This window comes from Corapipo altera, unplaced genomic scaffold (assembly GCF_003945725.1).
Source record: "Corapipo altera isolate COAL_440 unplaced genomic scaffold, ASM394572v1 223, whole genome shotgun sequence".
In the NCBI taxonomy this organism is placed as follows: domain Eukaryota; kingdom Metazoa; phylum Chordata; class Aves; order Passeriformes; family Pipridae; genus Corapipo; species Corapipo altera.
In genome coordinates, this window is record NW_020885074.1 from 60,496 (window position 1) to 75,036 (window position 14,541).

The 14,541-nt window shown below is 69.9% G+C and overlaps 2 protein-coding genes across 2 annotated transcripts in view; both read left to right on the top strand.

The window, feature by feature from the left end:
* Positions 1-487: 487 nt before the first annotated feature.
* Positions 488-13,443, top strand: BAZ2A (bromodomain adjacent to zinc finger domain 2A). Its single transcript, XM_027669252.1, has 29 exons — positions 488-580; positions 3,097-3,234; positions 3,890-4,447; positions 4,791-4,976; positions 5,503-5,685; positions 5,939-6,169; positions 6,263-6,323; positions 6,546-6,654; positions 6,805-6,906; positions 6,989-7,199; positions 7,314-7,375; positions 7,484-7,549; positions 7,657-7,848; positions 7,930-8,184; positions 8,536-8,750; positions 8,853-8,927; positions 9,125-9,287; positions 9,389-9,448; positions 9,530-9,665; positions 9,746-10,323; positions 10,648-10,873; positions 10,949-11,104; positions 11,254-11,417; positions 11,518-11,801; positions 11,881-12,013; positions 12,094-12,240; positions 12,321-12,544; positions 12,626-12,769; positions 13,062-13,443. The coding sequence occupies exons 2-29, from the start codon at positions 3,099-3,101 to the stop codon at positions 13,228-13,230; spliced, it is 5,226 nt and encodes a 1,741-aa protein (XP_027525053.1). The 5' UTR covers positions 488-580; positions 3,097-3,098; the 3' UTR covers positions 13,231-13,443.
* A 577-nt stretch (positions 13,444-14,020) lies between these two features.
* Positions 14,021-14,541, top strand: part of TIMELESS (timeless circadian regulator) — an 18,218-nt gene continuing 17,697 nt past the window's right edge. Inside the window, exon 1 of the mRNA XM_027669273.1 lies at positions 14,021-14,038. Within this exon, the coding sequence (XP_027525074.1) occupies positions 14,021-14,038 (18 nt within the window). The remainder of the gene's footprint in view (positions 14,039-14,541) is intronic.

The following is a 14,541-nucleotide window of genomic DNA, read 5'->3' on the forward strand; positions in this document are numbered from 1 at the left end:
CGGCCCCGGGGGGGAGCGGGGGGTGCCGCAGCCGGGGGTGGGGGGCCGGGGGGGCGGCCCCGCGTGGGGATTCCCCCCGCCCTGACCCCGCCGGGGGCGGGGATCCCCCTCCCACGTGGGCGCGCGCTCCCGCCCCCGGTGACGCCACGGCGGCGCCGCTCCCGGTGACGCCACTGCGGCCGCCGGGGGGTGCCGGGGGGGGGGGGGGGGGGGGGCCGGGACGGGACGGGGGCGGTCCCGGGACCGCCCGGCGGCGCGAGGCGCTTCCTGCCGCGGCCGCAGGTTCGGCTCCGCGGCCCCGGTACCGGAACGGAGCGGAGCGGAGGGGCCCCGGTCCGGCCCGGTGCGGCGGAGGGGCCGCGCCATGCCGAGCCGTCCCCCGCCCCGCGCCGCCTGAGCCGGGCCCGCGGCACCGCCTGCCAGGTGCGGGGGGTGTGCGGGGGGGCGGGGGGGGGCGGGGGGTAAGGGGCCGTTAACGGCCGGGGGGGGGGGGGGGGGCATTCGGTTGCGGCAGTTTCGGCCCCGCGGCGGCGGCACCGGGGGAGGCGAAACCTCCCCTCGCTCCCCTTTCCTGACCTCGGTGAGACGCCGTCCTCTCCCCCACTTCCTCCTGCGCATCCCGGTTCCACGGCCCCCCCCGACCCCCCCGCTCCCCTCCCGGTGCCAAGGGCCCGGACCCACGGGGAGCCCCAGCCCCCGTCCCCGGTGGCCGGTGCTGTTCTCCCGCATCCCCGTCCCGGAGGCCGGGGGGAGCCCCCTCCCCTCCGTCACCGCCCGCTCGTGTCCCCCCCCCCCCCCCCCCCCGGGCCGGGCCCCCCCCCCCCGCCGCGGGAGCCCCCCCGTTCCCCGAGACCCGGCGGGGGGGCTCCGGGGGGCGGGGGGGTTGTCCGTGCCGCAGGAACCGGGGGGTCCCCGCCGAGCGCGGGGGGTGCCGGTCCCGTGTCCCCCCGTGTCCGTCCCCGCAGGAAGTGGCCGGGAAATGGCAGCCGGTTGTTGCGCGTCGTTGTTTTTGAAACGTCCTTTTTAATCAGGTCGCGTCACGCTCCCGGGGCCTCCCGGTGCCACCGGGCCGGGGGGGCCGCAGGGCCGGGGAGGGCCGAGCTCCCTGCCCAGGGAACGGCACCGACTCCACGGCACCGACAGCCCCCCCCGCCCCGACCCCCGTGCCCCCCCCCCTGGCTCCCGGGGCAGTCCTGCCCCCCCCCCGTGTCCCCACCGGGATCCCCGGGGCCTCTGGGTGCCGCTGCCACCGGGTTTGACACCCGGGCGAGCGTCGCTGCCCCTTGGGCTGTGCCCGGTGTGGTGGGAGCCGGGGGTCAGCCCCGGGGTCATCACCCCCCCCGCCCCCACCTCGTCACCCACCACCACGCGTCCCCACGGTGCTGCCGTGCCGAGGCTCCTGCCCCCCGCCCTCCCCACCTCACCCAGCTCCTGTTTTGTGCCGTGGCCCAGTTTTGGCAGCTCCACACTCGGTGATGGGGGGGGGGAGCGGGGCCATGGGAGCCCCAGCCTGGCTGGGAGGGTGTGGATGGCCATGGATGGCCGTGGATGGCCGTGGATGGCCTGTGTCCACACTGCACCTGGTGCTGGCTCAGCTCCCGGCGATGCCAAGGGCGGCTCTGGCATCCTCAGGGCCTGGGCTGTCCCTGGAGCGTGGGTGACATTCCCACTTCCCAGCTTTTATTTTCTCCCAGCCCCCTCCCTACCCCGGTGAGTGCCCAGTCCATCCCAGTCCATCCCAGTCTGTGGTGCTGACCTGCAGCCGCCACCTGCCCGGTTCTGGCACATCCCTTTGCCGCCTCCTCTGACCTCCAAAGCCGCGTTCCCGGCCGGTGCATCACACGTGGGGTGGGACCGGAAAGGCTTTTCCTTATCCAGCCCCACCGTGATCTCTGTCCCCGTGCCAGCTGGGGGTCCCCGCTGGGGTCAGGGCAGGGCCAGCCCCCCACTCCCAGCCCAGGGAGGGGGGGTGGCTGCAGGGCCATCCCGGGATGTCCGGGAGCGACGTGTGTGTGGCAGCAGCTGCGTCACCGCCCATACGGGTTTCTCTGGAGGATGAATCACCGGTGGCCCCGGCCGGGCTCAGTGGCCCCTCCGGCCCCTGCCAGGGCACCAGCTGAGGCGGGCGAGGGTGTGATGAAATCTGGGTTTCGACACGGGCCGTGCCACGAGCTGCTGCTGAAGCGCCGAGCGCGGCAGCCTCGGCCCTTCCGGAGAGGTCGGCGGGGCCGGCGCTGCCTTGGCCAGCGGCAGGTTCGGCAGCAAGAACGACCGGGAGGTGCCGGCGGTGGCAGCCCCAGAGGGTGTCCCTGTGGGTCGCTGCCAGATCTCCCACCTCGTCTGCTGGGCTTGCAGGGCCTCAGCTGCCCCGTGCCGGGATCCCCTCAGGCTGTGCCAGTGGCACAGCGGGGTCCCATCCTGGGGCTGGACCCCCCCAGAGCCCTCCTTGTGGGCTCTGGTTTGAGGAACCATTTGCTGTTCCGGGGTGGTGAAGATCACCAGACCCCTGCACATCCCTCCACCGGGGCTCCAGCTCCTCCTTGCTCCCAGTCGGGATCCAGCCTCAGATCCTGGAGCTGTGCCTGTGGGATGGGTGTGGGATCTCCTCCAGCTGAGGGGATGGCAGCGGTGGGGACACCACAGAGTCATCCCTGTGCCAGGAGCTCTGGGCTGTCCTGGGACCGCATGGGGTCATGGAGTTGCTCTGGGGGGGTCCCTGTGGGTCCTTGGCTGGGAGCCCCCTCGGGGTGGCAGCACCAGGGAGCCGAGTGCCCGAGTTTGATGCAGGCAGGCGGCACAGGGTGATCACATCTTGGTGGTGGCCGTCCCTGGGGACACTGGAGCACGGTGACAAGCTGTGCTCACACAGGTGGCAGCTCATCCAGCTGGGGTGGCAGGGCCTGGACCAGTCCTGGGGGGCTTTGATGTCACTCCTGACCCTCCCAAGCACTTGGGAGATGGTCAGGAGATGGAAGGGAGTGGGAACGGAGGGTCCCAATGCTCCCGTGGCCCCCGCCATGGTTGGCAGGGCCGGGTGGTCACCGTGCACTGGAACCTGCCAGCGACTGATCCTGGTGCATCTTGTCCCCTGTGCAGAAATGGAAACAAACAACCATTTTAACTTCACTGGCCTTTCCTCTGCACCCGCTGCCTCAGGACCGAAACCCACGCCTGCCTCAGGGGACACCCCCTTCACCCACAGCTCCCCGCTCGGCTTCCCCCCGCAAGGGAAAAGTGAGTGACCCCACGGCGGTGGGGATGGGGGGGCTGCAGGGTGGGGGGGTCGTGGGGATGGAGGGATTGTGGGGGTGGGGGGGCCGTGGGGGTGGGGGGGCTGTGGGGATGGAGGGGCCGTCAGGATGGGGGTGCTGCAGGGCTGGGGGACCGTGGGGACGGAGGGGCCGTGGGAACGGAGGAGCCGGGGGAATGGAGAGGCCATGGGGGTGGGAGGGCCGTGGAGATGGGGTGGCTGTGGGGATGGAGGGGCCATGGGGATGGAGGGGCCGCAGCAGCTCCCGTGCGTGGGGCCAGGGCCGGGGTCTGCGCGTGCCCGACGTCGCCTTGGCCTAGAAAAGCAGCTGCGCCGGCACCGGGTCTGTGCGTGGATTTGGCCGGTCAGCTGATCCGGCACAGCCCTGCCAAGCACTCGGCTAATCCCTGGCGTCCTGCGGCGCTCGGCCCGGTGCCGGCAGAGCCCGCGGCAGAGCCGGTTTGGTGAACGGGGATGGTGCAACCCCCCGGCTCTGTCCGGGCACGGAGAGCACCGGCACCAGGGCGGGGGGTTGGCACCTGCCAGGACGGGTTGTTTGTCCATCCTCAACCCTCTCACCAACCACTGACATTGGCAGACCCCAGGCCGCTGACCCCGCTGTCCCTCTGCCCCCCGCAGGTCTGAACGGGGGCATGAATGTCAATGGCTTCTCTACTGTATCGCACCCCGGTACTTCAGGGACATTCCCGCCCGGCTCGGTGCCCGCCGGCTCTCAACCCCTCCGCGCCTACGACTGCCTCTGGGACTACGCGGCCTACGCGCCCGCCAGCAGCCTCAAGGACGGGGGCCCGCCCGCCCTCGGACAGTTCCCGCTCAACGGCGTCGCCGGGGGGTCCCGGCCGCCGTCCCCGGGCCACGGCACCAACCTGCGGGTGGCCGGGCAGGAGTTCTGGGGGAACGGCACCGCCGGGCCCATGGGGCTGAACTTCGACTCGCAGGAGCTTTACGACTCCTTCCACGACCAGAGCTTTGAGCTGATGCAGAACGGGCCCGACGGCTTCTACGCGGCGGGTCAGCCCTCGCCCATGCTGGGCTCTGACACGCAGCCCTTCCCGCTGCCCCCGGAGGAGCCGGGCCCCGGCCAGGGAGACGCCGGCGGCACCGCCAAGGAGATGCCCATCGCGGAGAACGGGGGTGGGCTGGTGGGCAGCCGGGAGCTGGAGGAGGCACAGCCAGGTAGGAGCCCAGGAGGGCTGGCAAAGCTCTGGGACGCGGCGCTGTGGCCCCGGCAGGCAGGGGCTGGATCCTGCTGGCGTTGGGCACCACATTCCCTGGGGAATCCCAGCCCCTCTGACCCACCTGCCCCGTGTCTCAGATGGGATTTGTCCCGTCACAGCTCGGAGCTGGTGTTGGATCTTGCTAAACCAGGCCAGACACAGCCCTGGGGCGTCACCAGCCGGTGCCGTGGGAGGGCTGGGTGTCCTGGTGTGGGGAGCAGCGATGGCCTGTGCTGGGGATACCCTGTCACCCTCACATCCCACCCCCTCAGCCTCCATTCTCCGTCGGTTGTTCCCTTTAGACCTGAAGATCTGCAGCTACAACGGGGCCGCCGCCGCCGCGGTGCCTCTCGGGCAGGAGGGGCCCGTCCTGGCCCCCGGCGCGGGCAGCGGGTGCCTGGGGGACGCGTCGCCCATCGCCCCGCGGCTGGAGGATTCCCACATCCTCAGTGAGGACCCCCTGGAGCCCTTCGAGTCCCTGGCCAGAGGTAGGGAGGTGTTGGGGGCTGTGGTGGGCAGGGCCGGGGCGGGGGCACGGCCGTTCCTGGCCCTGGTGCCTGGGAAGCAGCTCCGGCCCTTGTGGGTGCCCCGGGTGCGGTGGCTGTGGCTGTGGCTGTGGTTTTGGCTGTGGCTGCGGCAGTGAGGAGGTGATGCTGCTGCTGATGATGGAGGTGATGGCCGTGGCCTCCCCCGGCGGGCAGGGGCGGGCCCGCATCCCTCCCGCGTGCGCTCCCGGCCTTTCCCTGCCTTTCCCTGCCTTCCTTCCCGGCCTTCCCAGCTCCGTGACGAGGCTGTTACTCAGCGCCTGAACTTCCGCGCTGGTGAACATCGCCAGCCACGGCCATTTTGGGCTCCTCCGCTTCCCAGAGGAGGGGGCGGGGCTGGGGGGGGGGCCCCAAACCCCTTTAACCCCTCTGCTGCCGGAGCCTTTTCAGCCAGACCCCCCCGCCCTCCCCCGGGAGCGGAGATGAGGGTCCACGCGCCCCCAACCCCGGTGCTCACCCCCCTCCCCAGACCCCGGCACCGGCGACCTCTACACCATGGACGACTCGCAGCTGGTGAGCGACAAGTCGTCCCTGGAGGAGCCCCCCGACCTGGCTGCCAGCCCCCCCCTCCACGCCAGCCCCTTCAACCTGCTGCCCGCCAGCCCCCCGCCCGCCCCGCTGCTCGAGGGCCCCGGCTCGCCCACCCTGCACGGTACGTGAGACCCCGGGATGGGCAGAGTGGGGACCCCCACGCTGGGGGTGTCACCCCACGTGTGCCTGTGGGGGATGAACCACGTGCCAGCGCTGGTACCGCTGCATGACCCCCACGGGGGTGCCCTTGGCTGGCACAGGGAGGGGACACCCAGCTCCGTTCCCCCCCACCCCCGGCACAGCCCGGTGTCCTGGGCGGAGCAGGAAAGGCTCCGCTGACGTCCCTGCCCTGGTCCCTGCCCTCGGCTCCACAGACGGCAGCAGCGTCGACCTGAACAGCAGCAGCCACGCGGGACTGGGGGAGTCGGGGTCCCTGGAGCTCGACCCCCCACTGGAACCAGAGTCCCCGGCCCCATCTGCAGAGGAGGAGGAGGAGGAGGAAGAGCAGGAGGAGGAGGAAGAGGCCGCCGACAGCTGCCCGGAGACTTCGGCCGCGCCAGAAGGAGAGAGCGAGGAGGCGGCTCCGCTCGGTGCCTCGGCGGCAGGTACGGCCCGGAGCCCCCCCGGGTGCCCCCCGAGTGTCCCCCGTCCACTGGCACTGCCCAGCCCAGCGTCCTGTCCCTGTCCCCTCTCTGCAGGGGATGTCCCTCGCCGGCGCATCGCCACGCAGGAGGAGGTTCGCTTCCCGCTGCAGCACGGGTACGTGTGACGTGTGCCCTGCCCCTCTTGCTGTGCTGCCCCCCACCCTGTCCCCCTCCTGTACACCATCCTGCCCCTGTCCCTTCTCCATCCTGTTCCTGTCCCCATCCACTTTCCATTCTGTCCCTGACACTCTCCCCCTCTCCCTGTTCCCTGCCCATCCTGCCCCACATCCCCCCCAGTCCTGCCCCACATTCCCGGGCTGACACTCCCCGTGCCCAGGTGGAGGCGGGAGGTTCGGATCAAGAAGGGGAACCACCGCTGGCAGGGTGAGACCTGGTACTACGGGCCCTGCGGGAAGAGGATGAAGCAGTTCCCGGAGGTGATCAAGGTACAGTCCCGTGGGGGGAGCAGGGTGGGGGCTGCCCTGGGGTCCTGGTCCTTCACAGCCCCCCCTGAGCCCCTGACTGAGCTGATGGATGTGGCTGTGAGCCCAGAGTGCTGAGAGCTCACAGCCTTCCTCCTCCTCCTCCTCCCCCAGTACCTGAGCAGGAACATGGTGCAGGACGTGCGGCGCGAGCACTTCAGCTTCAGCCCCCGGATGCCGGTGGGAGATTTCTATGAGGAGCGGGACACGCCAGAGGTGGGTCTGGGGGCGGCCGAGCCCCCCTGTGACCCCCAGCCCCGCGCTGTGCCGGGGGTGACCCTGACTTGTGTCGCTGCAGGGTGTGCAGTGGGTGAGGCTGAGCCCCGAGGAGATCCCCGGGCGCATCCAGGCCATCACGGGCAAGCGCGGGCGGCCCCGCAACGCCGAGAAGGCCAAGCCCAAGGAGCCACCGGCCACCAAGCGGGGCCGGGGCCGCCCGCCCAAGGTCAGGATGGTGGATTTGCTGAGCAAGACGGACGCGCGGCTGCTGAAGAGGCTGGAAGCACAAGGTACCCCCTGCCCGGCCCCACCGGCTCGGGGGGGCTGGCACGGCCCCTCACAGCCTGGCCCCAGTGGGACCTCAGTGCCTGGTCCATCTATCCCCTTCCTTTCTTCCCCTCCAGAGGTGCTCAGCGATGAGGACAAGCTGAAAATGAGTAAAATCAAGAAGAAAATGAGACGGAAGGTGCGAGCGTGTGGCTCGGGGTGGGCGCTGGGGCTCCTCGGGTCTGGGGTGGGGGTCTCCCTTGTGTGAGGGGGTCTCTGGATCCCTAAGCAGGTCTCGTCTCCCCAGGCCAAGAACAAGCAGAAGCAGGAGGCCAAAGCCCCCAGGGCCAAGGAGACCAAGAAGAAGCCTAAGGTGGGTCTGTGGGTACAAGGGGACCAGGGAGAGGGAGGAGCTGGAAGATGAAGATGGATTTTTCCCCCCTTTCCTTTTCTCCCCACACATCTGTGATCTGTCCCCAGGCCAAGGAGAAGAAGGGGAAGCCAGAGAAGGGCAAGGACAAGGCTCGGCCCAAGGAGAAGAAGGGCAAGGGGGCTCGGAAGGCAGACAAGGGGCTGGTGGCCCAGCGGCGCCTGGAGGAGCGGCAGCGGCAGCAGCTCATTCTGGAGGAGATGAAGAAGCCCACGGAGGACATGTGCCTGGGGGACCACCAGGTGGGCTGGGCCGGGGGGCTCGGTTGGGTCACACCGGTGAGCCAATGGCTGGCCCTGACCCCCCCCTCTTCTTCCCCGCAGCCCCTTCCAACCTTCTCCCGCATCCCGGGGCTCGTCCTGCCCAGCCGCGCCTTCTCCGACTGCCTGACAGTCGTGGAGTTCCTGCAGAGCTACGGCAAAGTGCTGGGCCTGGACCCCACCCGGGACGTGCCCACGCTGGGCGCGCTGCAGGAGGGGCTGCTGGGGGTGGGCGCCAGGGCCGGGCAGCTGCAGGACCTGCTGGTGCGGCTGCTGCAGGCGGCGATCTACGACCCCGGGCTGCCACCCTACTGCCAGGTGAGACGGCCCTTACCTGCCCTTTTCCCATCTCCTTTCCTTTTCTGCCCCTCTCTTTTCTTTTTTCTCCCTCCTCCCTTCCCCTTTTCCCCCTTCCCCCACTGTCAGGAAGGGGAGCCCAGATTTGGGAGGTGCTGCTCTCACTGCAGCCCCCTGTGCCCAGTCAACTCCTGACCCCCAGCAGCCCTTGGGGTGCCCTCAAATCTCACCTGCTGCAGGGACCCTGCCTGGGACACCCCTGGGCTTGCTCCCGCTTGGGTTCCTGGCCTGGTTTCCCCAGCCCTGGGGTCCTGCCTTCACCCACTCCTGGCAGGGAGTGACTCCCCAACCCTCCCGCTCTGCTCTCCCCAGTCCCTGAAGATCCTGGGGGAGAAGGTGTCGGAGATCAGCCTGAACCGTGACACCGTGTCCGAGATCCTGCGCTGCTTCCTGACGGCGCACGGGGCGGGCGCGGAGCTGTGCGAGGGGCTGCGCACCAAACCCTTCCAGGCGCTGCCCCCGGAGTGGAAAGCTGCCATCCTGGTCTTCCTGGTGAACGAGCTCAACAGCAGTGCCCTCATCATCAGGTGAGCCTGGGTGGGGGGCACGAACATCCTCTGGCCCCCTGGAGCGGGTCCCGCTCCCCCCCCAGAGCTGCTCATCGCAGCCCCCCCGCCCTGTCCTTGCAGTGAGATCGACAAGACCCTGGAGAACATGTCCAACTACAGGAAGAACAAGTGGATCATCGAGGGCCGCCTGCGCAGGTGGGTGGGGAGGGGCTGCCTGCACCCCCAGTGCGTGTGGCTGGGAGGGGGCACCGTGACCCCCACCTGTGACCCCCTGTCCAGCGCTGAGGGGTCTGGGGGTGGCGTTGCCAATGGTGGGGTGTGAGCAGCTGCCTCTGGGGGAGTGGGGGTGGGCAGAGGGACAGGAGTCAAACAGCTCCACTCTGTCCTGGCAGGCTGAAGGTCGCCCTGGCCAAGAAGACGGGCCGTCCCGAGTCGGAGATCACGGGCCTGGAGGACGGACGGCGCCGGCGCAGCTCCCGCCTGACCGAGGACACGGGCCTGGAGATGGAGGAGGAGGAGGAGAGCCGGGGACGGAGATCCCGCCGGGAGGAGGAGGTGGGGTGGTTCGGGGTTGGGGGGCAGAGGCAGGGGTGTCTCTCTTGGGGGTCTCTTTCCCGCCTTCTGGTGCTTCCCTGACGGATCCATCCCTTCCCCAGGCCGACACGTCCGCATCCAGCGTCCCGGAGCTGGAGCGGCAGATCGAGAAGTTGGCCAAGGTGAGCGGGGTGGTGGAGGGCTGGGGGTTCAGCCCTGCTGGGGGGCTGCAGCCCCCTCACCGCCCCCCACTCTCCCCACAGAGGCAGATGTTCTTCCGCAAGAAGCTGCTCCATTCCTCCCAGACCCTGCGAGCGGCTTCCCTGGGCCAGGACCGGTACCGGCGGCGCTACTGGGTCCTGCCCCACCTGGGCGGCATCTTCGTGGAGGGTGCGGAGGGTGAGCGGGGAAGGGGCTTTTGGGGGTTCTCCCAGCTGGGAGAGGACCCCACATCTCACCTCCTCCTCCTGCCCTCGCAGCGGCTGAGCCGACGCCCCCGGAGCCCCCCGAGGAGAAGGTGCCCCCCCACGTGTCCCTGGTGAAGGAGGAGCCGGCGGATGTGCCCGTTCCCAGCCGGACGAGCTGCCCGACCTCCCGCGCCCGGGGCCGGCCCAGGAAGAGCAAAGAGGAGCTGGCACAGCACTGCGGACCCCGACCCACCCCCATCAACGGGGTCCTGGAGGAGCCGGAGCCCCTGGGGCAGAGCCAGCACGACCTCAGCCAGTCCGCCTTCCTCTCCTGGCTGAGCCAGACCCAGTCGTCCCTGCTCAAGGACTCCGTCCTCACCCCGGCCAGCAGCCCCGGCAAGGGGGACGCGGGGCTACCGCCACTCAAGGCCCCCTCAGATCCGATGGAGGAGGAGCTGGAGGAGGAAGAGGAGGAGAGTGCCCCGGAGGCTGTGGAGAAGCGGGGGCCCTGGTTCAACCTGCTGCCCCGGACGCCCTGTGACGACCGAGCCCCCCTCGCTACCTCCTCGGCCGAGCCCTCCCCACAAGCCCCCGCTGTGCCCCCCCGCAGCCAGACCCGCGGGGACCCCCCCAAGGGCTCACCCCAGCAGGTACCACACGGGGAGGCCGCGCCCAGCACTTGCACCCCAGCCTGGGGGGCTGTGTCGGGAGGGGGATTCTCCCTGGGTGGCTGTGGGGAGCATGGGGGGCCCTCAACCTGGGCACTGGGCACCCCCAGGGTGGGGGACAGGCTCGGGGTTGGCACGTGGAGCTCAGCCAGGCTGCCCCCAATTCTCTGGGGTGTGAGCTGGTGAGAAGGGAAACAGCTCCAAGGCTGGGGGGGTTGCAGGACTGGGGACCAGGGGGGGCTGCAGAATGAGGGCCAAGGATCAGGGGGTGTGTCTGGCTCTCCTGACACCCCCTGTCTCACGCAGCTGAATGGCCTCCCCACGGACGACCCCGCAGCTCCCCTGCTCGCCTCCACACCGGTGCACGCCGGGCCCAGGGCCCACGGCGCCTGCCCCCGGAGCCGGGGCAACCCGGAGAAGCTCCAGGACGTGCCGGGACAGCCCAAGCGCCGAGGGCGACCCCCCACTAAATTCTTCAAGCAGATCGAACAGAAATACTTGACGCAGCTGACGGAGCAGCCCGTGCCCCCCGGTGAGAGCCCGGGACCCCCAGGGCGGGCGGTGCCGGTGCCCCGGCACGGTGCTGAGCCCTGGCACTGCCTTACAGAGATGCAGAGTGGCTGGTGGTGGCTGCGGGACCCCGAGGAGCTGGAGGCCGTGGCCCGGGCGCTGCACCCGCGTGGCATCCGGGAGAAGGCCCTGCACAAGCACCTCACCAAGCACAAGGAGTTCCTGCGGGAGGTTTGCCTCAGGGCCACCACCGGTAAGGGCTGCCTGGGCCCCTGGGTGGGGGCTGCCTGTGCCCCTCCCTGAGCCCACCCTCCATCCACCCAGACCCCCTCTTCCACCCGCACCCCCAGGCCTGGGGGCTGCTGGCTGTCCGTCCCCTGAGCCCACCCTTCTCCCCCCCAGACCCCATCTTCCACCCGCGCCCCGAGGCGACCGGTGCCGCCGTGTCTCAGGAAGTCCTGGCCCGGTGGTCGGTGATGGACAGAGCCTACGAGACCGACCTCGGCGTCCTGCAGTGGGTGGAGGAGCTGGAGCAGCGCGTGCTGATGGCCGACCTGCAGATCCGGGTGGGTGCCGGGGATGGTGGTTTTGGTGCCGGGGATGGTGGTTTTGGTGCTACGGTGACTCCCCCCCACTGAACCCCCTTTAACCCCCTCCCTCCCGCAGGGCTGGACCTGCCCCAGCCCCGACTCCACACGGGACGACCTCCGGTACTGCGAGCACAAGGTGGAGCCGCTGGAGGACATCACGATCCGCTCCCGGCGGGACGGGCTCCCGCTGCGCCGGGAACGCACCAACCCTCTGGATCTGGCCGTGCTCCGTCTCCTGGCACTGGAGCAGAACCTGGAGCGCCGGTACCTGAAGGAGCCGCTGTGGCCGCTGCACGAGGTGGTGGTGGAGAAGGCGGTGCTGAGCAGCCCCGAGGAGCTGAGCCTGGGCCCCACTGAGATGTGAGTGACCGGCAAGTGTTGGGAGGCTCAGGCAGAGCAGGACCCCCCAGCTCTGGCTGAGCCCCCCAATCCCCCCCAGAGCCTACGAGATCACGCCGCGGGTGCGGACGTGGCGGCAGACGCTGGAGCGGTGCCGGAGCGCGGCCCAGGTGTCCCTGTGCATCTTCCAGCTGGAGAAATCCATCGCCTGGGAGAAGTCTGTGAACAGAGTGGTGAGACCCCGCTCCGGGGGGGCGAGGCAGGGAGGGTCGGAGCCCCCTCCCCAGCCTGACTGAGCCCCCCCTCCCCACAGACCTGCCTCGTGTGCCGGCGCGGGGACGACGACGAGCACCTGCTGCTGTGCGACGGCTGCGACCGCGGCTGCCACCTCTACTGCCACCGGCCCAGGATGACCGAGGTGCCCGAGGGCGACTGGTTCTGCTCCGTCTGCGTGTCCCGGGTAGGTCCCCGGGCCGTCCCCCGCCCGGCCAGGCTGGCGGTGACCCCGGGCTCGGCGTGACCCCCGTCCCCTCCCCGCAGGCAGGGCAGTACCGGGACCCCGTCTCGCCCCGACGGGGCAAGAAGCGGAAACGGGGGCGTCTCGGGGGGACCCCGGAGGAGGAGGAGGAGAACCCGCGGCGCCGCCCGGCCTTGCGCCGCCGAGAGGGGCTGCCCGTGCCCCGGTACCCGGGAGAGGGGCTGACCCCCACCAAACGGAGGGGAGTGACCCTGCGGGGCCAGCCCAGCGACCTCACCTTCTGCGAGTGAGTGGGGCCGGGGGGGCCGCAGGGAGGGGGCTCGGGCCGTGCCCCCGGGGGCTCCCCCTGACCCTGCCGCTCCCCCAGGATCATCCTGATGGAGATGGAGTCGCACGAGGACGCGTGGCCCTTCCTGGAGCCCGTGAACCCCCGCCTGGTCCCCGGCTACCGCAAGATCATCAAGAACCCCATGGACTTCGCCACCATGCGCACGCGGCTGCTGCGGGGCGGGTGAGTGGGGAGGCCGGGGGTCCCTCCTGGGGACAGGGGTCCCTTTGGGGCTGGCAGGGTCTCTTCCAGAGATGGGGGGTCCCTCGGGGGCTGGTGGAGGCCCTTCTGAGGATGGGGCTGCATCCTGGGGATGGGGTCCCTCAGGGGCCGTTGGGGTCTCTTCAGGGGATGGAGTTCCCTCCTGGGGATGGGGCTCCTTTGGGGCTGACGGGGTCACTCCCGGGGATGGGGGTCCTGGTGGGGGCCATGGGGATCTCTGGCCGCCCTCCACCCACCCCGTCCCCCCCCTCAGGTACTCGAGCTCGGCAGAGTTCGAGGCCGATGCCCTGTTGGTGTTTGACAACTGCCAGACCTTCAACGAGGACGACTCCGCCGTGGGCCGCGCCGGCCACGCCATGCGCCGGTTCTTCCAGAGCCGGTGGGAGGAATTTTATCAGGGAAAACACGCTCCGAACCCGTGAGCGGGGGGCCAGCTGTGCCCCCCCTGTGCCCCCTTGGGGCTGGGGTCCCCGTCACCCCACGAACTGCCTCCTCTGGAGCTGCTCTCGCTGCCTGCTGATCCCACACGGGGGGGCTCGTCCCCCCTCACCCCCGGCAGCGTGAACGGGCCCCCCCAGCCCCGTGGCCCCTTCCCGCTGCCTGGTCTCGCCCCCCACCACCCCCCATCCTGCCCAGACCCCCCCCGACCCCCAGCACCACAAACTCACAGACTGTGTAAGCCAAAAAGAAAAAAAAAAGAGGTGTTTTTTTTCTTTCTTTCTTTTAAATTTAATTTTCTAATTAAGAACAGAAGCAGCCCCCCCCCCCCCCCCCCCCCCCCCAGGGGGGGGGGACCCCCCCCCCCGAGAATATTTAACGATAGCAATAGTTTAGTGAATGTCCGAGCACTCCTGTGCAGCGTCTCATGCATTAACGGCCAGTAAAGTGGACTTAGCCCCCCCTCGCCCCCCACCCTGGCCGGGACCCCCCGCCCGCTCAGACACTTTACGGGGAGGGGGGGCCCCCGGTGCAGCCCCCCCTGCTGCCCTCGGACCCCACCTGGCTCCAGGGACCAAACTGGGGAGGGCTGGGGGGGCCCGGCACCCCTTTCCCTGCCTCCAGTCTCAGGAAGAGCCCGGCCCCCCCCCCCCCCGGCACGAGGACCCCCCGGGCTGGGGGGGGGCCTGGCCGCCCCCCTGCCCCCGACTGAGATCCCCCAGGGACCTACCTGCGGGCCCGGGGGGGGAACCTGGCCCCCTGTCCCCCCCCACCATGGACTTGAAGCCTCAGGCGGGTGTTGCCCCCCCAGACCTCACTGGGCTGGGGGGGGTTGCACTGGGTGGGGAGGGGTTCCCCCCCCAGCTGGGGGGGCCCGAGTTGGGGCAGGGGTCCCCCCCAGGTCCCCCCATGCTGTGGATGGCCCGGGAGGGGGCCAGGACCCCCCCGGCCCCCCCGGCCAGGTTATTACGGGTACTCGCTCTGGGGGTTTGGGGCGGTTTTGGGGGTCCCGGCGCGTCCCCCCCGGCCCCACAGAGCACTGAAAACAACTCACCTACCTGGGCAGGGGGGTCCGGCCGCGCCCCCCCGCCCCCCCCCGTCTCAAAGTAGCCTTTTTTCTATCAGATAAACCTCAGAAACTTTTTATTTTATTTTATTTTTTTGCTTTGAACTAAGAGGTGATTTGAAGTCTATTTGAACTGACTTTATATTACGCATAAATATTTATATTTTATCTAAATAACTGCGCTGTAACGGACTTTTTTTGTGGTTTTAAGTCACGTTTCGGATCCGTC